This window comes from Choristoneura fumiferana, chromosome 25 (assembly GCF_025370935.1).
Source record: "Choristoneura fumiferana chromosome 25, NRCan_CFum_1, whole genome shotgun sequence".
Taxonomy (NCBI): Eukaryota; Metazoa; Arthropoda; class Insecta; order Lepidoptera; family Tortricidae; genus Choristoneura; species Choristoneura fumiferana.
Window position 1 is genome coordinate 10,136,427 of NC_133496.1, and position 23,451 is coordinate 10,159,877.

The following is a 23,451-nucleotide window of genomic DNA, read 5'->3' on the forward strand; positions in this document are numbered from 1 at the left end:
TATATAGATAAATGCATACTTAAATACATATTAAACATCCAAGACCCGAGAACAAACATTCGTGTTATTCACACAAATATCTGCCCCGGCCGGGATTCGAACCCAGGACCTCAAGCTTCGTAGTCAGGTTCTCTAACTACTTAGCCATCCGGTGGTCAATATATTTTAAAGTGCAATAAAATGAAAAAAAAAAACGAATTACTTTTAAAAGTCGCTGAACTAATCTTGTTGTGTTTGACGAGTACGATCTACGTTTTAATTATTTGCTCGTGTTACAGGCCACACACGGTATACGTGCATTGCAGTAGTTAAAGTGTTAGGTACAGTACCTACCTTCTACAGCGTACATATAAACTAATTAATTTCAATCACCTAGGGACGCTTTAACTGGCGTTAACGATTATAGAAAATAATATCTCGTAGCATAATAAAATATCTATATCAGAAACTTATTCCGGTAATATTTGACAATTGCTTGAGAAAAGTTTGTCGTAAAATTTTCCGGAATATTTCGGCACGAGGTTAGGTTATTTCAACTGATGTTTTTCGTTTTTTTTTTTTACTTTGGTTTTTGAACGATGTTCAATGTGTAATGACCGCATGGCTTTGAGACAAAAATTTTGATTTAAAACGCTAACTCCTGTCCCTGTTCCCTTCTTTTAAATTAGTAGAACCTGAAAATTATGGGAGGAATTTAAAGCCGTCGCGCTCTATCCTCGGCTCGACGTGTCCAGCTTCTACCAGCAGGTTTTCGCAGATCAATCCTACACTAAGTTTTCCGAGACGCGGTTTCCCTCTGGAACTCGTTTACTATTGCCGTTTGTCGGTTCTTTGGCAGTAATGGCCTGCCACTTACACTTCCTAACTAGCTATGTTGATGACCTTATAGTTCTTGTGTCGGATAGCCTCGTTGCGGATTCAGAGAAACTCCGAGAATACGGAGCTTCTTTATTGTATATAAACTTAGCCTACTGCGTCTCCCCTAAGGTTTAACGCTCGCTGCGGGCAACGTGAGCAATTTGTCAGTATTTCCATATGCCCAACCTGCAACTTTCCGCACGTTCTAAGAATTAATGAAATGAATATTTAGTAGCGTCATAGCGTCAGGAGCTTTTCCTGGTGCGATAAAAGTTATTTTATTTTGTTTTGGAGCTCTTGTTTTGCTAATAAGAAATTTACTTTTGTAATTGTGTTGGTAATGTGCAAAAAACATGTAATATAAAATATTACGAATGAATGAATATGAATACCGAGTTAGATGATATCTAACTATCTATAGGTATAGAAATCTTGTTAGATATTATGTAAACAACAACTATATGGTTAGTGACATACAGGTGTGTTTGCACTGGCAACCTATGCAAGTATATTTAGGACCTGTGCAATGTTATGTATTCTGTACAGGTCTTTAGTTTTGTTTTTATATTTCAGATGTGTCTTCGGAGCAGATCCCGAAGAAATCGAACAGCAAAGTCGAAGAAGAAGAAGAAGATAAGACACCAAAAAGGAGAACCGGCCTTAGTAAGTTCCATTGCCCTTCTAATAATCACTACCTTTTTTTCCTTGTACCTACCTGTGTTGTAATATATCTATATTATATTTATTTATTTTTTACTTTATTTATGGGGCATCACAGCCAAACAGTACATTATAATAGGAATTAGTACTAAACAGAAAGCAATGACAGATGTCCAGAAATACAGTTGGCGAATCATACTTAAAACAGTTAAAATAACACAGGCAACAAGTATTTTAGTGAGTCCACAAGACTATGATCTCAGTATGATGTGTGTGTGTGTGTGTGTGTGTTGTTGTGTGTGTGTGTTGTGTGTGTGTGTGTGTGTGTGTGTGTGTGTGCGCGTGTGAGTGCGGTCTGTTATAGGTACTCCAACAAAGTCGATTTATGTATTTATAATAACAAAATTCACTATTTTTCCGTTAGGACTTTCGAATACGATTTTTAGTGTTGCCTTGCTACGTCAAGAGGTCAATATTGGGAAACGTTTATTGTAGTCTCTAAGGAACGGATAAGAAATAAAAGAAACTGACTGACTGACTTATAATCAATGCAAGCCCACCGCTAGGCCTAGAAACTTGAATTTGGAATATATTTTACTTAATAGGTGTAGACGGCACTAAGAAAGGATTTTTCGAAATTCCCACTGGATAGGGAATAAATGGGATTAATATTTTCACTTCAAAATGACCCTATTTCCGTAACTATAAATATTAGCAACTTCAAATTTGGCATGTATGTAGGTAATACTAACAGCTAAAAATAATAATCATGTGAGTAGGCTCAAGCCTCGAGCTTACTAGGGATAAGTTCAATCCCATTCGGGTCCATATCGGTTCGCATACTTATTGAAAGTCCGAATGTAATGTTTGTTAGAATGATCGTTTGTTATAACTCTTCTTGTCTGAATCCAATAATTGTTCAGAATTGTTATTAAACAAAACTAACCTATCCTTTAGTTTTCCATAGGATGACCATTTAAATATTTCAGAAAAATTTAAGCTTTCAGTGGAAAAAAAATATAACATACGATGATTCGGACAAAAATTACGGTATGACTAGCGAAGAGTATGCGAACTTTGGCGCTCCCATCCTATACTTATTCCTATCTATAATTTTGAAGGCCTTTAAAGTTGTAGCTATGTACGTGGAAAGAGGGGGTGAGGGCCCAATTTTTTCTCTATGCACCGGGGCACGTTTACCTAGCTACGCCACTGACACGCTCGTTCTTTGGACTTTGGTCCCCAGGCATAACACCTCTCTGGACACAGATCTCTCTATTGGAGCCTCTCCCAACTAGGGATCTAAACGCTGAACTCGTCGCAGATTTACGTACCTATAGCGCTAGTTTTAACCCCCCACGCAAAAAGAGGGGTGTTATAAGTTTGACCGCTATGTGTGTCTGTGGCACCGTAGCTCTTAAACGGGTGGACCGATTTGAATGTGATTTTTTTATTTAAAATCAGGTTTTCTAGGGATGGTTCTGTTATGTTTCATCAAAATCAAAATCAGCGCTGGGGTGTTTTAACGCTTCAGCATTATGCTGAGCCAGTGTCCGCAACACAACCGCAATGACACATACCTTTGTGTGGTCTATTTGTATCTAATAATACAATACAATACAATTACTCTTTATTGTACACGAGAAATAGTAAGCGATACAGAAAACAGGTACACAGAGAAAATCAGGTACAGAGAGAATAATATTGTTGTGTCTTGTGTTGTGAATAAAAGTATTTTCTTTCTTTCTTTCAAAATCGGTTTAGCCGTTTTTGAGAGATTGAGGTTTGAAGTGACAAAGTCGGGGGCTTTCCTACTTTTTGTTGGTTAGGTTATGTAATGAGCAAAGGACAACAGAAAGTCAGCAGGGCTACTACGAAACTCGAAACTCGAAGTTCGTATCGTACCGTCCCTCTCGCTCTCGTATTAAATAGTATAAGTGTCAGAGGGACCGCACGACACGAACTTCGAGTTTCGAGTTTCGTAGTAGCCCTCCAGTGGTGAGAATACAAAGAGCATGAAATAGGTCACAAAAAAGATAGCGTTGCTGACAAACACCCAATACGTGAGGAATTCTGCTTACTTTTATATGAGCATTCTAAATTAGTCGTCGAAAATGGTGAAATTGGTTTAAGCGGTATACATTTTTTGTACTGACTAACATCGCCGTTAGCATCCGTTTCAATATCAAGTATATTCTGCTTTCCTAGTATAATGTTAAATTTTTATGTAAAACGTAAAACAGTTAACCTACCTAACGAGTGAAAAAAGGCCATTACAGTCGCTTCCTGCTGAAAAGGGAGCAATAATTATGAAATCTCGTTATCTCTTTATGTTAAAAGGACCTTATCGTTTATGTCATCATAAAAACCTTTCCGGGGTGTTTTTAAAAACAATATTATTTTTTGGAGTACGGTTAGCGTACTTTACTGGACAGTCATGCGCCTGCTAATTTTTCCTTCCTTTATTTACTTACCTACTTCTTGCTATTGCAATAACCTAGGCGTTTATTTCTTTCAACCAGATATTCAATTGTTTTTAACTCAATTTCTCGTTTTGTAGAGTTTGAAAAGTAAATCTCTTAAATGTTCGTATTTTCCAAGCCATGTTATCGGAGCCCTGGACGCAGACTGCTAGATTTGTACACGATTTTTTTAGACAAGTGAGTAGACAGGTTTGTGGTAGGTAGGTATTTGTTAAAGAATGCGTGTGTGGTTTGGCCACAGTTGTGGCGGTCTGTGGCAGGGGTTCCGGTGGTATGTTTTGGAGGACATATCAAGTCTTGCTCATTTACATCGCGTGGTTGTTATAATTATTATTTTTATAGTGAAGTCCTGGGAAGTGATAATGTTCATGCATTGACCAAAGTTCCATAATAAAAAAAGTATTAAAAAAAACTTTATTCTTATTTTTGATATTCCGCTAATAACAGTACTGAATTCTATTTGAAATGGCGGTCCAATGGACGTTTATGTTTATCGAAGTTTTTTTACGCCATTACCACCTCAGTTAATATTGTCACACGAAATGATTCTCCGAGTTGACTTTTTATGATAACGAACCTATAACAAAAAAATACGAGTTTCCTCATTCTTATCTTGTACAGAACGTGCTCAGGGTGATTATTTTTTTATTTCATCTATCTCTGTATCGACTGATTTTTTATTTCGGTTAACTTCGGCATAATATAACGTTACGTAACTAACTGGTAAATATTTTTTTGTTCTAGTGAAAATAAGAACAGACCTGAAAAATATTTCCATAAAGTTTACGGAAATCGAATAGAACACACAGTGTATATGCATCATACAATGGACGTTTTATATTATTTAACTTTATTCCTATTGTTTATTATTCTAATGTTAATAACCGTAAATTATTAGAAACCATGAATTCGTCTTTGTTTAGTCAGAAATTCTGACTCTTCTGACTCGTAATAGTAAGTCTCTATTTATTTTTTGTCTCCAAAATCTTGCTTTCATGAATTTTGATAGGTACGCAATTAACAAGAAATGGGTCTTATTTGGGTTCAATTAGCTGGGTGTTGCACACGATTTCAAATTGTAGTACTGAAACAAAGTTAAGGTATAAAAGATTGAAACGTGGTTTTACAGTACAAGTTACCACATAAACTGTAGTGTAACAGAAAAGTATCATGGGGTCAGGGTTCTCGAATGGCATCCGCGGACCGGGAGACGAGCTGTCGGTAGGCCTCCAACAAAATGGAGCGACGACCTGGGTAAGATCGCGGGATCGCGTTGGATGCGGAAAGCACAAGACCAAAAAAGTGTTAAAATAAATACTAATTCTGTGCGAACGAAGCCGCGGGCAAAAGCTAGTAGGTAAATAATAATAATAGTAATTAATGCACATCCTCTCGCATGACGGAGTTGGTTTGCGTGTCATTAGTTATCTACTAGGTACTGTTCTAGATGAGATATTACAGACCATCAGTAACGCTCGGCTGATGTCGGATGGTACCGTTCGACGAAAGTAGGCTGAACACGCTAATCAATGAAGCGTGAATATTGAAAAGACCGGTCAAGTGCGAGTCGGTCGTGAGAATCACAATCGTTTTCAACACTTGTTTCTGTCACACGTTGAGGGTGAGAAAGAGATGGTGAATGCAATCGCGATATTCCGATATCATGTTTTATAGGCACAGATAGTTCATTTCTAGCAATTTATATTAACGTTCAAAATAAATTCGACAAAGAACGAAAGTCACCGACGTTGCTCAGAGAATTAGTTCGCTGAAGTGGCGTTGGGCTGGTACCGTCTGTCGAAGGATTGATGAACGGTGGAGCAGACGAGTCCTCCAATGGAGACCACTGACGGGGAAATAGTGTAGGGCATCCTGAGGCACGGTGGTCGGTCGACCTTAAGAGGGTCGCTGGCGGTGGATGGATGCGAGGGGCTGAAGACAGAGTGTTGTGGCGCCATGGAAGAGGTCATGTGCAGCAGTGGACTGCAGTAAGCTGATGTTGATGATGAAATAAATTCAGTTTGACATTTGTTTTGTGTGGCAATGGCAGTGTGCTTGAGAGATCTAGACACGCGGTAGTGTCAAGCCAAGTTCAATTGTTTATTCCCGACAAACTTAGCATAGATAAAGTTACACACAAACTTTCCAATATTACACGTAGTTAAACTTGTCGAACTTTGATATTTGATCAAGTAAGTCGATATACGATTAAGATTGAGAACTTTATCTTAAGTGAATACATGTAGCGAAGCCCGATTCGTATCGATATTGTATCGTATCGATAGAAAGCGTTATCATGATTTGTTTCGATACACATCAGTGAAATATTCACTGTATTGTATTGCGTCGCCGGAATATCTGATCAAAGATCATCATCATCATCATCATCAGCCGGAAGACGTCCACTGCTGGACAAAGGCCTCCTCCTTAGAACGCCACAATGAACGACAACTCGCCACTTGCATCCACCGGTTTCCCGCTACTCTCACGATGTCGTCAGTCCACCTGGTGGGAGGCCTGCCAACGCTTCGTCTTCCGGTTCGTGGTCGCCACTCGAGGACTTTTTCCCCCCAACGGTTATCTGTTCTTCGAGCGATGTGGCCTGCCCATTGCCACTTCAATTTGCATATTTTTCCAGCTATGTCAGTGACTTTAGTTCTTCGACGAATTTCCGTATTCCGGATTCTATCGCGCAAAGAAACTCCAAGCATAGCTCTCTCCATTGCCCGTTGCGTGACTTTGAGCCTCTCTAAGAGGCCAACAGTCAAGGACCACGTCTCAGCGCCATAAGTCATCACTGGCAACACACACTGGTCGAAGACTCTAGTCTTCAGGCACTGCGGAATGTTGGACGTGAAGACATCTCGAAGTTTCCCGAACGCTGCCCATCCGAGTTGGATTCTTCGGGCGACCTCTTTGTCGAAGTTGGACCTACCCAACGATAACCGGCACGGTTGTGACATGGACATTTGACATGATTTTAGTCTTGTCCATGTTCGTCTTAAGACCCACCTGTAGGGAGACGATACTGAGGTCACTGAGCATAGTATTGAGCTCCTCCAGCGACTCCGCCATTATGACTATATCATCGGCAAAACGAGGATGGGTGATGTACTCGCCGTTGATATTGATGCCGAACCTGTTCCAGTCCAAGAGCTTGAAAACGTCCTCCAACGCATTTGTGAACAGTTTCTGAACTGATCAAAGATAAAGATACTAAATGTTAAGAAACTTATTTAAGGCCGCTCCACACCAGATGCGTGTGCGTGGCGTGACGCACACGCATCAGATCAGTTGTAATGTAGAAACTGTATAGAAAGATGCCAGTACGCACGCCACGCATCTGGTCTGGCATCTTTCGGCGTGTCACGTCGCGCATACGCATCTGGTGTGCAGCGACCATTATTTGCCGCACTTTGCCACTTTATTGTAATTTGTGCCGACTTTATTACATGTAACGTTACCATTTCTCTAGTTACATTTACTACACCTAACTTTATTATTTTTCACATATTAAATAATGAAATAAAAAAAGATATATTCGAAATAACCAGGTATATATTTTATCACAAAAAACCCTATGCGATATTTTACAATATCAATACAAAATCTCGAACACAGTTAGCAGCAATCATCATCCCAGCCTATATACGTCCCACTGCTAGGCACAGGCCTCCTCTCAGAACAAGAGGGCTTGGGCCATAGTTCCCACGCGGGCCCATTGCGGATTGGGAACTTCACACGCACCATTGAATTGCTTCGCAGGTTTGTGCAGGTTTCCTCACGATGTTTTCCTTCACCGCAAAGCTCGTGGTAAATTTCAAATGTAATTCCGCACATGAATTTCGAAAAACTCAGAGGTGCGAGCCGGGGTTTGAACCCACGACCCTCTGTTTGAGAGGCGATAGGTCAAATCACTAGGCCACCACGGCTTCCAACAGCCATAAATCAGTCAGCAGCAATAAATTAAGCGATATATCGCTATAAAGTAGCATATCGGGCATCCCTAGCCGCTTATATTATTATTATTATAAGCACTGGTCCGAACCTTAAGCCTCTTAAAGCCTTCAGAAAGTCTGTGATCAATGTTATATATATAATCTCCACAAATTAAATTTTACTGGCTGTATGCAGCTGGCTCATAGATAGGATAAGTGGTTTTATAATATAAAAAGTAGAATAAAGTGTCGTTATTATACTAGTCAAAAGAAAATAAGGGCCATTTGAATTTTATCGGTAAAATAAAATCGAAAATTCGTTCGGTTTGTCCGATTTGTTTTATAAATTATTTTTTTAAATTGTCATCGGGGGGCAAAGCAAGATTAATTATATTATTATATTATCACAATACTGAAGAAAAGCTTCATTTCTTGCAATATCGGTCAGACGGTCCGATAGACACCTTATGTATGGTAGAAAATTATGTCACAGGTCTTCAATTTTATGATTATGCAATAGTGCTATGAAACTGCTAGGGCACACTTTAAAACCAAGGTGTAGGGTCAGCAAAGCCTTAAGAGGGGCTAGGCTTTTCCTTGGATCTGATAACTTTCACAGCAAAAGCGTTATAAGCTTGTGAGTCTTGGCCGCCATTTTTACATGAATTGTTTTGAGTGCGATTTTTTAAACGCCGGAACAACCTTTGTGGGTCAACTAGTACTTCTAAGTCTTCGTCGTTTTTAACGCAATAGATAGGTAAAGAATTTGAGTTTTATTTCGACCTTATTTCTCATTACAGAAAGACGACATAAGAAAAAGATGCTCCAAGCCATCATTCCCATGATGTTCGGCATGAAGTCAGCTGGCACTGTTATTTTTGCACTGGCTATGGTCACCGCTCTTACTATGAAAGCGTTCGTTGCCAGTAAATTGGCGCTGCTGGTCACAGTTGGCATGGCGCTGAAGCGATTGTATGAGACATACGGGCAAGGGTAAGTTTCAGTTTAATATCGAATTGTTGCAGTAGATATAGCATTAAATTTAAAGCATGGAACGTCTCGCTCGCCATGTGTAGCACAGCCGAGGAAACTGAATCGCGTCGCTCGTAAATGTCATTCGAAAATGGTAAAAATCTACATAATTATTGCTGTGAATCTAAGAAATTGTCATCTATTGACATGATTTTTTAATATGTAGGTACTTTGCTCGTACTTACATAAGTAGTTAAAATTTAATATGGTTTCCGACCACTTTAGAATTTATTCTTGACTGATTTTTATTTCAAAAATCGGTCCCGTGTAGTTTATTATATTGAAAATACAGCGACGTAAAAACAGTCTGATGTAATGAGCTTTATTCCTTTGCTTTATTGTCATTATGCGTAAATATACTGTCGAGCCAAAATAACGGATCACGTTTTACACAATTTTGTGTGGAAAATGAGCCCATATTTCGGCTCGCCAGTGTATCCACACGAGTACTTAACTATAACATGACACGGTGGCCAGGCTATTGATTATTTGATCAACTTGAACATAATATGTTTCTTTACCATATAAAGCTTGTTTTAATTAAACACAAAATAATCCATTATAAATATGGTATTTTTAAAACATTCTAATAGATTTGTGATTGAAATTGTGTCGTTGTATGTTTCAATAAAAAAATACTTACTTAAAAAAAGCAATAGCAAACTGAGATCTATTAGAACTAAATGTTTATAATACTGATTACTCAATGGGTATAAACAATTTTGACCAATACTTATACGATTTAAGTAACAGAGCGTCAATCCTTAATAAAAAAAAATGATTCGTGCAAATTTCCACTACTTTTGCACTACTGTTTTGACGTTATGTTAAGGAACATTCAAAGTCTAAATTTAACGTAAACCTGATATGCACTAATTTAATTTAAATAAAGTCTTGCATCGACGCAACTATCTTTCTCTCAATAAAATTCAAACTCGAAGACATTTAGTCAATAGGGATTTGAAAAATTGGTTTCAGTCACCGCGTCAGATGAAAAGCGATACAAGAAACACCGTCTGTTTTTTTTTGCTATAAAAAAATCTTTAGAAAAGTTTTTGCTGACTTTTAGCTTTTTTTTAATGTTTTGAGTCAAACTCCAAACAGATCTAAAATTTAAAAAAGGAACGAATACTTTATCCAAATGGAATATTAGTGCAAACATTAGCGAATCCCTTTGCAGTTGGATTGGTGCGTGGTATGCCGTCAAAGCTGTTTGCTATGATTTTTTTTATACCTCATAAAGGACTCAGTTTGCCTTTGCTTCTAAAAGAAATACATGGTTACATTCATTAATATAGGCAACTAAAATACCTGCAGTATTAGTGTTGGTTTTAGCGGAATTCATTTCTACTGAAATTGTAGAAAATATATTGACCTAATTGAGAGATAACACGAAGCTACAACACTTTAGTTTGTTTAAAAACATGTCATTTAGAATGTAATGTATGTATTTCAATATTTAATAGAATGTCGTCACCGGCTTATTCTGATTAGGTATTCCAAATGTTGATTTCTGTCAAAAAATGGGTTACATATTTGTGAATTAAATCTGATACATTATTGAAAAACAATAAATACTTTTTTCTTATAATGTAAGTGTCCATTAGACTAGGCGTATACTATTCTTTCGACTGTATAACGAGCTTGGCAAAAACTAAGTTGCAATACTCAATTTGACATCCATCATGGAAATTCTAAGTAAATTTATTTTCATTTTGAATGGCAGCCAAGTAAAGTAGAGAAGTAACGACAAGAATATATCTGATAAATGATCCGTCTTGTTCACAAATATCTAGCTCAGATTCATAAAGAATTCTCACAAGATGCATGGGCCTGTTTGAGTGAGGGATGGTGATGTTGTTTTTCCAAGGAACAAAGTTACGAGTACTTTCAAGTTCAGTTACTTCAGGTGTGTCAAGGGAGTTATTTTCTGAGAATCTTTTACTGTGTAAAAAAGTTGAAACATTCTTAATGAATTTTTTAATATGAGATTCTTTCCAAAGTTTGCTGTTACAGTGTTTTTTTTTTATAAATTAGTGATTTGTACAGTACAATTTGATTGCTTAGCCACCAGGGAAACATGTCATTGGAACGTTTTACGTGATTCTATAACCATTGTTATAGATAAATAAAATTAATTATCTGATACAATTAGTTGGTTGTCGAAGAATTAAATTAGTTGACTATACAGATCACTAAATATAATACAATTTTATGATAAGTTGAGCAAACTTTTTTACTGCCCATCACGGTCTTGTCAGAATTCTTAATAATAGCTTTATGAACAGGGATATAGAATAAACAGAAATCCATGTACTTATTAGTACTTACAAAGATAATAAAATATCATGTTTGACGTTTCAATTTTCTGCGAATAAATATGTCCAAAATATAAAATAGGACATAATAATGTCCTATTCAAATAATAATGTCAATCAACGGCCGAAATCACGAGAGGATTTATCGGTCTGATTCTGGACACATATGTTACGCGGAATTTGTAACCTGGTTCGGGGTTTATTCAGTATTCTATGCTTTACAGTTATGAATTTTGTCAATTTTTGGAATAGCAATTTTCCCTGACAATGTACAGCAATTTGTAGAATATTTACCACTTATATTTGCCTTGACTGACTATAAGCACTGACACAAACATAAATACTGACCAGACAATTTTCTCTTAATAGACGTACAGTAATTGTTTTTGTTATTCTGAAACTCAAAAGTTACAATTAGCGTATCATCAACATAACATCAAAAACGTACGTTTTACTTGCCTGACTAAATACATACTTACTGACACGCAAAACAACATTCACATGCACTAAACTACCACCAACATTGTGATTTCACTGGCTGATAACGTGACAAACCGTACGATGAAATAAAGAAAAAAATACCAACTTTCGACGACGTTCTTGTATCTACATGCCGTGACCACTGCCATCCGAGAAAACAAAAGAAAGTGAACTTATTATACTCGAATCCATAATTTAGCGTTTGTGCCGCTACAGTAAGCAGAATAATTTATTCCGAGGCGATGTTTGACTTATAAAGTCAAATAAGGTCTGTATTACGCATTTTGCGTTCAGATTTATGACAAAAAAAGTTAGACAAAAAATTTCGACGCTGACTGGACAGGACATCGTGACCAACTGACGTTGATAGATAAGTAATTAGTACAAAACATTTCGACCAGGTATATCTATACACAAATACAACAACATTTACTCTTTCACATTCCAGTGTCGGTTTGCAAAACCATCCATACCTTTACTCGCAATATCCAATCGATTTTCCGAGCGCGTCATCTCACCAGTATTCCGTAAGCGGGGCAAATCCGCAGTTCGGAACCCAAGAGATGTACAACCCGGTTTTAACGCCTCATCAGCATGAGCTGCTTCAGCAAAACGACGCGAGCGCACAGCAATCCCAGCAGGCACCTACTCTTTACAATTCTACCAGGGCGACAGAACGATGGGATGGTAAGTCCAAACTGCAACAATTCATCGAACCCCTCATTGACGGCTTCAAGAGCTTTGTCGATCCCATCGCTAGTGTGTTTTACCAGGCTATGCCAGCAACCTTTCGTGGTCTTAACTCTGATGTCTCCACACAGAAGAGCATTGAAGAAGTTAAAGAAGAAGTCAAACGACCAAGAGAAATACTCTTGCCACAACCCAGGAATATAGCTCAGAGAAAGATGAACTATAGAAATTCGTTGACGCATAGACCTAAGAAATATAATGAGTTGAAGTTCGATTTGGATAAGCTGAAACATAACAAAGACTTGCATGACTATGTTAAAACTAAGAAATATAAATATAACTATCCTAACACATATTACTATCCTAGAGTTAAATATTTTGTTAACCCTCATTCTTTTAACCCTAAGATTAACAATTCTAGACTAACACCTTACAGGAAAGAATCTAATGGATATAACAGTGTAAGTAACAACGTAACTCCTATTTTCAATACATCTAGTGAATGGCAACCAATTGTGGTTTCTAATCTGGATACAACCGTACCTAATGACATTAATCCAATAACAGAAAATTCTCAACTGATGCCTTTGAAAAGAAAAAGGACTCGAGTAAAAAGAGATATTAACGAACCTTTCACAAATTCATTCCGTAATTCAAGTATTGATAAATTTGAAGGTAGACGTGATAGTACCGGCAGATTACTCTTTGGCTTGCCCTATATTTTATACCAACTAAATATAACTAACTTCGAACAAGCCAATAAATATACAGAGTCTTACTTTAAAAATGCACTAAATTCTAAAGATCCACCATTTTACTACGGTATAGCTTATGATATTGTTATGTTTACCCTAGATGTTATTGATGGCTTAGTCAATGTGCAAGAGGCAGTAACAGATCATGTTATCATTAACAAGAAAACAAAAAAATCCAACAAGAAACAGAAAAAACAGAAACAAATAACACAAACAACTGACCATGACCAATCAAACGAGAATGTACAAGAAAATTGTAAACAGACTCTTTGATTTGCCATTGGACACTATCGATGCATTTAGTAAAGTTAAGTTTGGTGGAGGTTTAGTACCGCATTTAATTTTGCATTTATTGTTTTAATTATCACGTTTATGCAGGTACCAATGTTTTGTAAATATCAATGAAAATGTACAGGTTTGCATGATTGTTTATACTTTAATCGGATTGGGAGACAACTTTGTCATGAAAAGTCTATTTCTCATACTGCGATATACGATGCTTTTAAAGCAAAATGCCATGCGTAATATTTGCAACCATTTGTTTCCAGCTCCTTACCATAAATCAAAGTTGGGATCGAGAGACCTTTACGTTTGTGAAACGTTGGATTTTCATGTTGAAATATTAATATATTTGGTTTAGTAAGGCTCTGGTCTGGAGTAGACCCACACTCTTTAGTTTTGTTTCAATGTTGCATCCTTTCTTACTAATATAATAAATGCGAAAGTAACTGTTCGTCTATCTGCCTGTTACTTCTTTATGGTTAAATCGCTAAACTGAGACAGATGAGATATAGTATAAAAATAGTTTGAGATACCCTCGGAAGGACATAGAATAGTTTTCATCTCGGAAAATTGCATAGTTCCTGTGGAATAAACGAAAATTTCGATAAATGATAAACGAATTAATAATTAACGCACTTGCGCGTGAAACTAGAAATTTCGTGCAATTCTATATCTTAAAAAGAGCAGTTTTTAAACTTGTCAAAGGTCATTTCCAACTCCGATTAAGTCTTGTCCCATTAAATTAGGTTAATACGGTATTTGACAACTCCTGATTTTGCCATATCTTAATATTATTATGAAAATATAGATAAACAGATAGTGTTTAGCGAAGAGAAAATTTAAATCGGTAGAAAAATGGATTTATAGTGTTTTTTTTGAAAAATCTATATACCTGTCTCTTTCTCAAACGCTTTTCTCTATGCAGCAAGTATGGCGATACTGGCGTGTGACGTCACATGCTGGTATGTCTTTCTCTGTCTAAACTTGAATTTCAAACCTTTATAACTTTGTTATTTGTAAAGGTAGCTTAAAAATTGTTTTTCTATTCGATAACAGGCATTGTGTAGTTTTAATTTATAAAACATATACAAAATAGTCAAATACCGTATTAAAACATTTGAATTGATATTTGTAAAGAAGCTATAAACATTTCCAATTATGCTACACAGGATTCCGGAGACGCCCAATGTCTTATGGAACATCGCAAACTTCTTCAAAGGCCTATTCAGCCCCCCTGGACTATCGCCACTGAGTCAGCCTTCCATGCCGATGCCCATGTACATGATGCCCGGCGCGATGCAAATGTACGGGCAAGCTATGGCCATGCCAGAGATGCACCACATGCACACCATGGCAATGACCTAATTGGACATCTTGGACGTTGGACGACATAACGCGATCAAGTGGCGATACGATTAGTTCACGCTAAATGTCAGGTCGCCACGTCATCTTGATCCGTTGTCTGTTGTGATAAGTGGCGATCTGACATTTAGCAATAATATAAACTGCAATGCTTCAAATTCAATGGAGTCACTTGTTTTTCCTTGATCCGCACCATTAATTTTAAGCATTGCGTTTCGTTCCGTTTTTTAAAGACTGACGTTTTTCTTCCTTTGAGACTGAGATATTTGAAGCGCGAGCCCGTCGACTTTATTTATACGAATTGTTTTAGGTAATTTATTTTTAATTGTAAGAGTTGTAATAAGGCGTATTTATGCTTCACATTAAAAATAAAATGGTTGATTTGTTGTTTTATTTAATTTCTCTGAAACTTCAACGAGCCTCATTGCAAGTACATTTAATAGCTAGGTATACTTTAAAACCAGTATACGACTTTATGATTTTTTATTAGTAATTGAAATTGGCACTACATAAGTACGAGTTTTTACAAAACGAATCCGCTTTATTTCAAGAAGCAAGTGATAACTTTTGAAAAAAAGTTATTCAAGTAAGTACATAGACAAAATAGTGCTGTTGTTGTAAGCAGTTGTTATGTGTTGTAACTGTTGATAGTTGTAGTAGTTTGGAAAATATTTTGACTTAAATTCAAATCTATCTTGAATAAAATATCCTAATGCTAAATTCTATCTAAATCGGTTCAGCGACTTAAAATTTAAATAAACCAACCAAAAAAATAACAAAATCTCACATTTAAGTATAATATTGGTTAGAAAGTACAAAGCCGTCCTTTAAAAGCTATACCTTAAAAATACTTAGAGGATTAGACATATTTTAGAAATTAAACTAAAATTAAACTTAATTCCGCAAATTAATCAAAATAAAGCACTTTAGGTGCCAACAATTACTAAGGAGCCACGAGAAGTTAATTATACATGACTAAGGAGCCACGAGGAGAGACTGATGCTACTACCGAATTTCATTAAAATTTTAAAGGCAGTTACTCAACTCTTGTTTGCTCAATTTATCGGTGGAGTTGTATTTTCTTTGTTTCCTTTTCATATTTATCAACAAAAGTTATTCATGCACACTGGGGAATCGATTATTTTATGATTTATGTCGTCACTACTTTAATAATAACTTACTCGTACCTCAAAATTTATAATTTTTCTGGGTGAACTTTGTGTGCATTATTTCAAGGATCCATTCTGTTGACGGATTGATTTGAGTTAACGAGATGCAGCATTTCTTCAAATTGAGAACTCACTCATTATTACGCTACATGTATAATCTAATATAATATAATATGTAGCGTAAAACAACGCGCTGTTAAGATTTTTTGTTGTTTTTCGCTACGTAGGATGGTGACCGCATCTGATAGTGGCATCTTACGGGTGGAAAATAAACTTAGAATAGGTATTTAAAATGGGTATAGCTAGCACCATCTGAGAGGAAGATGTAGAACAGAACTACAAAATTCGTACAACTAACAACATCGTTTAATAAACATAACTGAAACACAAAGTTTATCACGTATAAATAACTGACTAATTGAAGTCGAAGCTAATGTTTTATAGAAAAAGATTTGACTGCCTGTTTGTTTGTTTCTAATTACTAAGTCGGTACAGTCTTCACAGAGTAATCATTGGTTAAGGATAGGGTCTATATTTTCATACTACACATGCCAAATTTAGGAGTTGTCAATTACCGTATTCGGCTTCTGGAGTTTGCAGTTCAGAGTAAGTCATGAAGAGTGTTGTTGTTCGCTGCTGCTGGCTGCTGTTGGTGCTCTGTTAGTTCATTTTACAACGTCGGGAATGAATGGGTCCGTCCTGTTTTAAATACGGCAAGGCGCAGTTGTATGCATGTATATAAATTCTTTATTGTACAGTCGCGGATTGAAAAGGTTGACCACCTTAAGGTCTGGTTTTGTTTGCTCAGTATAACTGCTTTATCGGCCGAGTATGACATATTCCCTTTCGACTAACTTAGTTGGTACTATTATAACACATCATTTATTTATTTATTTATTTAATAGACACACCAACAAAGTACAGAGCAATTACATTTACCACTTAAAATTAATAGTAAACTCGCCTAGCCCGTACCTCAATAACAGGCATGCAACAACATTTACCATGAGAACTAAACGGACAGTACATAAATAACATCACATTAACAATACACAACTAAACACAAAATTTATAAACAGATCGAACTATTACTTAATTTTACAAACTGGTGATTTGATTGGTAGAAGCATTTTACGCCTCCAACAAGCAATACTATCGGAGTAGACAATAAGGTTGTATATTTTCTGATGTTCATTGTATCATACAATTTATGTCATTGACTTATCATTGTGTGGTGAAATAGCCCCTTAAAATCATAAATTTTGACTTATAATTAAGATTTTTAGTTAGATTCGCTAAAAAATTTGAAATATTAAGATTAGAGTAAAAGAGGAAGATATTTTTTTGTTATTACCTATTAGGGTATGCGCCAGGCTCCATCCACTTGTCTCGTAGGTCCTGATGGAGCCTGGCGTGTCAGAAGAAAGGTGGATATGGAAGACCTGGTGGGTGAGCTCAACATTATAGGCGAGAGCAAGTCTGCGCGGCTTCGTTGGCTCGGCCACGTGGAGAGAATGGGAGAGGATCGTGCGGCCAAGAGAGCATACCTAGGACAACCGACTGGAAGACGGCCAATCAGAAGGCCTAGGTATCGCTGGTTGATTAAGTCTGAAAAGACCTGTGCGACATGCAGGTGGCAGACTGGCGCTTTGTTGTACAGGATAGGAACAATTGGCGGAGTCTTGTGTCGGAGGCCAAGATCCACTTTGGGTCGCTGATCCGGCGAAGTGAGTAAGTAAGTAAGGGTATGCGCGCTTAGTATGAAAGTGCGTGTGCGCACTTCCATACACCCATAGACTTGATGTGAGAGACAAAATCGCGGAGAAAAAAGTGCCTCGTGCGCGCATACCCTTAAAATAAACACATTTTTTTAACGTATAAACGAATTTATTTGAAAACTGGTCAACCTCTTCATTCCGCTTCCGCTTTACTGTACAAAGACGAAGTTATCCCTTTAAGGGTTCTCTACCAGTCAACTTTTGAGTGGATGAGGGGAGCATTAGTGACAAGTAGGTAGTAGTTAATAAACTACAAAGACGAAGACTACAAAGCCAATTTTTAAATTATTTCACTAATGTAGAAAGCGAGACGTTAAAAAAAAAGTTGTATTTGTATCACGTCACAGTAAACTAAATACGATATTAGATCGTAATATTAATACAAGGAATATTTGTCGTAAATACAAACTGAGACATGGATGCACAGAAAAACCAGAAAAAGAGACCAGCACTGGGAATCGAACCCATTGCCTCAGCATTCCGTGCTGCGGTCTATAACCCCTACACCACTGCTGGACAGGAATCTAGACACGAATTTTTCCTATGCATACATATCTCAGGTTGCCTATTTCTACTATGATACTTAAGCAGCAGCACTAGCGACATCTATGTTGCGTCGACAGACGTCACATTCTTTCGGAACTAACCGCTCACCCAGACAAGAGATGTCACTACTAAGCAATCAAATTATGATTGATTAAGCAACCTGAGATATGCATGAATAGGAAAAAAACGTGTCTAGATTCCTGTCCAGCAGTGTAGATAGATACCCGCCAAAGTAACAAATTTGGAGTTGAAATAAAAAATACAAAAAGACTCCAAAAAATCAATCATAGTAATATTTGTATAATTTAACAAGAAAAAAGTTTTTACACTAGGGGATAAAATACAAATATTATTTGCGTATTCGTCATATTACTTAAATTAAAACCACAACGAAATTTTACGAATTCCCACGAGAATTTAAGGAAATTCCAACATTTAAAAACGACTGCCAGATTTAATGGTTTACGCGAACGCCTAGTTTCCTACATTGTCATCGCATCTTCATTCATAAACTAAATCTATCAAATGAAAGTTAATCTCACAACGGCAGAAGGACTACTATACAATGTGTTACCGGCAGCCTGGCTTTTTTAAGGGGGTTAAAGTAACGTATTTCTGCATCTTAACCATAACGTTAATTTAATTAATAAACTAAAATTCAGACGTTGTTAACTTTCTAACAAAATTATAATTGCCAGCAATGTACAGCAAAGTAAATTGACAAGGAAGTGTAAATGACAGCCGACAGATACTATGATTATTTTTAGATATCTTTGCAATTTACTGCACCACATATTATAAAGTAATACGATCCAAAATTTACTTTTATTTAAAAACCAAAACATTATCATCACTAACATTTTCGTCGTGAATATAAAACCCTTAAAAATGTTATTGTCATTAGGGAAAAACGTTTTGTGAGTACCAGCTGCTATCGTAACTTGAAATTAACTTTTTAAAAGCCAGCAGGTGCGTTGTTAGAATCCAGTAGATCATGAATTAATTGGTCGCCTAAAGGTTTCTTTTATATAAAAAATACTCTTATTCAAACGCGAATACATAGCAAGTTGAACTGGCGTTGGGTGGGCCACATCGCTCGAGGAACAAATAACTGTTGGCGGAGAAAGTCCTTGAGTGGCGACCACGAACCGGAAGACGAAACGTTGGCAGGCCGTCCCACTAGGTAGACTGACGGCATGGTGAGATTTGCGGGCAATCGGTGAATGCAAGGGGCGAGTTGCCAAGAATTTCATAACCAGAAGCCAATTTGACCACTGTAAGTGATGGAGTGTTGAGTTTCTCGATGAGGGCTAAAACATAGATGTCACAAACAAACAAGCTGAGATATGTGGTGCATAGGAGAAATTTGTGTCTGTACTCCTGTCCAGTGGTGGTGTAGAGGTATACCGTGCTATAGCACACAGCACGGAATGCTGAGGACCTGGGTTCGATTCCCAGCGCTGGTCTCTTTTTCTGGTTTTTCTGTGCGTCTATGTTTCAGTTTGTGTTTTCGTCGCTGTAAGTGAGTCAGTAGAAAGTAAATAAAAGCTAAAACAAAAATGGGTGTCGATGGTAACTCTTTATTCTACAGTACAGTTATGTTTGTTTTCGTACACTTGTATGATGTCATCGAGACTGCGGCGCCAACTTCTCCAATGGTGATGATGATGAGCATCGGTGAAGATCTCATAAGTAACACTACTGCTTGTCTGAAAAGAAAGAAAAAAATACGGCAAACATGAAAAAAAAAATGCGAAATTAAAAAATACAATATTTTCTCGTAATACGAGAAAAACAGACAAGTAAAAACAAGGTTCAAGTGTGAATAGGGATTGTGCACCGAGGCACCGGGGGTTCTGTACAAATTTGTATCAATCTACAATATCCAGTGCTAGCACTTTTGAACTAAGTCAATAATAAAAGAATATACGATGTGTATAAAGTTCCCAATGTGGCCTGAACGCGTGTGGGAACTACACGGCTCAAGCGCTCTAATTCTGGGAGGAGGCCTGTGCCCAGAGTGGGATGTATAAGTACTATATATAGTATATTAGCCGTTACCCGCGCCTCCACCCGCGTAAAATTCGGTTTTCACTGTCCCGCGGGAACTATGCATTTTCCGGGATAAACACTATTCTATGTCCTTCCCCGGGACGCAAACTAAGTACCTATCTGTATACTGAATTTTATCGCAATCAGTTTAGCGATTTAGACGTGATTAAGTAACAAACAAACAAATAAACAAAGAAACAAACTTACAAAGTTTCGCATTTATATTATTAGTAGGATAGGCTGGGATGGGAGTTGCGGGAAACCGGTGGATGCAAGTGGCGAGTAGTCGTTCATTGTGGCGTTCTAAGGGGGAGGCGTTTGTTCAGCAGTGGACGTCTTCCTGCTGATGATGATGATGAGGCTGGGATGATGATGATGGTAATGACGCAAAACCTAAATTTAATCAGACCAAGTTGTTAAGGTTTTTGTAAGAACACGTAAACTTTTCTCCCTGCACGTGTCTATTACTCAAAAAACGTAGAAAGCTCAAATAAACTTTAATGAACCGTAAGAAGATAAAATCAACGGAGAAAAAAACCCTGAAAATATTACAAAAAGTACTACTAGACGGTAAATCTGGCTTATTAACTTTTCTTTTTTTACGCTGCCTAAGCTTAGTTTATTACAAATGACTTACGAACCAGCATTTTTGCAAAAACTTGCTGAGTAATGGGAATATTTGTTGCATAAACTCTAAATAAATTGTTTTCAAAGTTATTTCCTTCTTACATTATTATAACCGCTGGGGATTATTATAAGCGATCTAATTTCATTTCATTTCATTTAATTTAATAATAAATAAACTTCATTGTAAGTCCTAAAAGTTCTAGATTCTATTTTCTTGCTCTGCTGACTAAAAAAAACTGTTTCTTTGTTTGTGTATGACCTAGTTGAGAAAAAAACTTCTGTTCATCCAATTATTTTTCCACAAACGATGCCATCCACAAAAAGACAATCAACTGCTGCCCGGAAGGCTCGCTCCCGACCACAAGAATTTAACAAGAAATGTAATTAACTTTACCTACTACGTTCTTTAAGGTAACATGCAATTTCGTTTAGAGAAAAAAAAACATTTTCTGAAATTTGGTCAAAATTTCTACGCTGAACAAAAGATTAATCTGTTGCCAGCGGTTTTGTCTGCGAACACTTCATTCATCGCAAACTTAAAAACTTATCCTCTGTCTTTCTCCTATGTCAAATTACATCACAATTTGCTCCGTAGGTACTCAGTTCAGTACAATGACTAATGCCGCGTAACCTACAAAAATAGCTAATTTAAAATTTCGCGGCTGGTGTATATAAACATAAAGATAATTTTAATTTTAACGCTCTCCTGGAAAATAAAATCGTTTATGTTAACGCGTCATTGCAGTATCATCGACGAATGCAATTCTGAGTGTTCAATTTAAAGGCTAAGAAAATTTTAATCGACAAGTCTAAGGGAATTCTCTGTTTACCTAAAAAAACTAAGTCAAAAACAGTTTTTATTGCATACCCGTATTACTAAAGAGGTTTTCCTCCTACGTCTCTTCACCAATTAAGTATCTTTTCCTCATTAGGTTTGTATTCCACTGACATGAGGTTTCAAAAAAGTAGGGTAGAAGTAGGTACCATTTTTGGTCACCTTAGCACCGTTTTTAAACAGTTAACATTTGAAGTAATATATAAAAAGTTATAGTATTAAAACAATAATGTTTAGTAAGTTTTCAAAAGTGTATACTTAAACGTATAAAGTTTGTAATGTTTTGTTACTATAAATTTATTTCAAACGTGTTATTTAAACAATAAAATGGCCATAAATGGCACAGTGGCCACAAACTTTACCTACCTCTGCCTTATGCTAGTAGGTATGGCAATGAAAACTAAAATTCAAATCTCAAGCTGCCTTAAACAATCTTAAGGAAATTCTTCCTTTGCATTCGTAAGTACGCTTATTTACTAAAATCCATGGAAACAAAAAACAATGTCCGCATATTAGCAGAAGAACCAAGACGCAAGGATATTGATAGAATGGGAAATGCAGTCAATGCAAAAAAGTCATTGTAACCAAGTGGTTTGATCTATGGCTTCCCAAACAGAGGGTCGTGGGTTCGAGCCCGGGTTTATACTATTGAGTTTTTCGAATTTATGTGCAAAGTTACACTTGATATTTGCCATGGATTTAACGGTGAAGGAAAACATTTCGAGGAAACCATATACTTGCAATGAAATTCAATGTTGTGTGTGTAATTCTCAATCCGCACTGTGCCCGTCTGGGAACTACGGCCCAAGTCCTTAAAAAAAGGGATTGTGTAGGTATATTTCACTAGTGTATTCTTTGATTAAAGAAAATAATTCAAAACACTGTAAACATTCTTACACTGGACAACTAACTTTTCAGTTAATGCTGTCTACCAATTTTCTTTTCTACGCCGTTTCTTTATCCGATTATCGGGGCTTTCGATACCCAATAAAATACTTACAGAAATACAACAAGCTACTGCCGAAACAGTATTTCCTCATTGATTCGTCGAAAGTGATGATATTACCTCTAAGTAAACCTGCAAGGTGAACCCAAGAAGCAAAGAACCTTTCCTCCCGATCAGAGTTATTCTCTTCAGGTTTGAGAGACCCCAGCTTCGGCTACTAGTCAGAGCTCTCACACCTTGTTCTTCATACATAACCAGCATTGAAAGGAAATAAATAGTAACTTCTTCGAACAGATTTTGGTAATGTAATTGGTCACTTTTACTGTAAATAATTTGTTTACCTCGAGCTTAATGGTGAAGGAAAACATCGTGTGGAAACCAGCACACACCTGCGATGCAATTCAATGGTATGTGTGGAGTTCCCAATACGCACTTGGCCCGCATGGGAACTACGGCACAAGCCCTCTCATTGAAGAGGAGGCCTGTGCCCAGTAGTGGGACGTACATGGGCTGGGATGATGATGATTGTAAATTTAGGTTCCGAACAATTAGGTACGACAACGACCAAAGCGAAGAGGAGTGGTATTAGGTACGATTCCAACCACAACGCGCGAGCCGAGCGAAATAAGTGACCGAGACG

The 23,451-nt window shown here is 37.0% G+C and overlaps 2 protein-coding genes across 2 annotated transcripts in view; one reads left to right on the plus strand and one right to left on the minus strand.

Moving 5' to 3' along the window:
* The first annotated feature begins 1,035 nt into the window (after positions 1-1,035).
* On the plus strand, positions 1,036-15,237 carry LOC141442050 (uncharacterized). The gene is made up of 4 exons (XM_074106955.1): positions 1,036-1,060; positions 1,432-1,521; positions 8,740-8,932; positions 12,218-15,237. Exons 1-4 carry the CDS (start codon positions 1,036-1,038, stop codon positions 13,485-13,487), a joined length of 1,578 nt encoding a protein of 525 aa, XP_073963056.1. The 3' UTR covers positions 13,488-15,237.
* Positions 14,750-23,451, minus strand: part of LOC141442051 (uncharacterized) — a 33,917-nt gene continuing 25,215 nt past the window's right edge. Inside the window, exon 4 of the mRNA XM_074106956.1 lies at positions 14,750-14,857. Coding sequence (XP_073963057.1) covers positions 14,750-14,857 — 108 coding nt within the window. The remainder of the gene's footprint in view (positions 14,858-23,451) is intronic.

What these genes read in the sequence shown, in the direction of transcription:
- LOC141442050 (XM_074106955.1), top strand. Translation starts at nt 1,036, where the DNA reads ATGCCCAACCTGCAACTTTCCGCAC. An exon ending in CAACCTGCAACTTTCCGCAC is followed by an intron (nt 1,061 to 1,431) that starts GTTCTAAGAATT and finishes TTTATATTTCAG; the next exon opens with ATGTGTCTTCGGAGCAGATC. An exon ending in TATGAGACATACGGGCAAGG is followed by an intron (nt 8,933 to 12,217) that starts GTAAGTTTCAGT and finishes TTCACATTCCAG; the next exon opens with TGTCGGTTTGCAAAACCATC.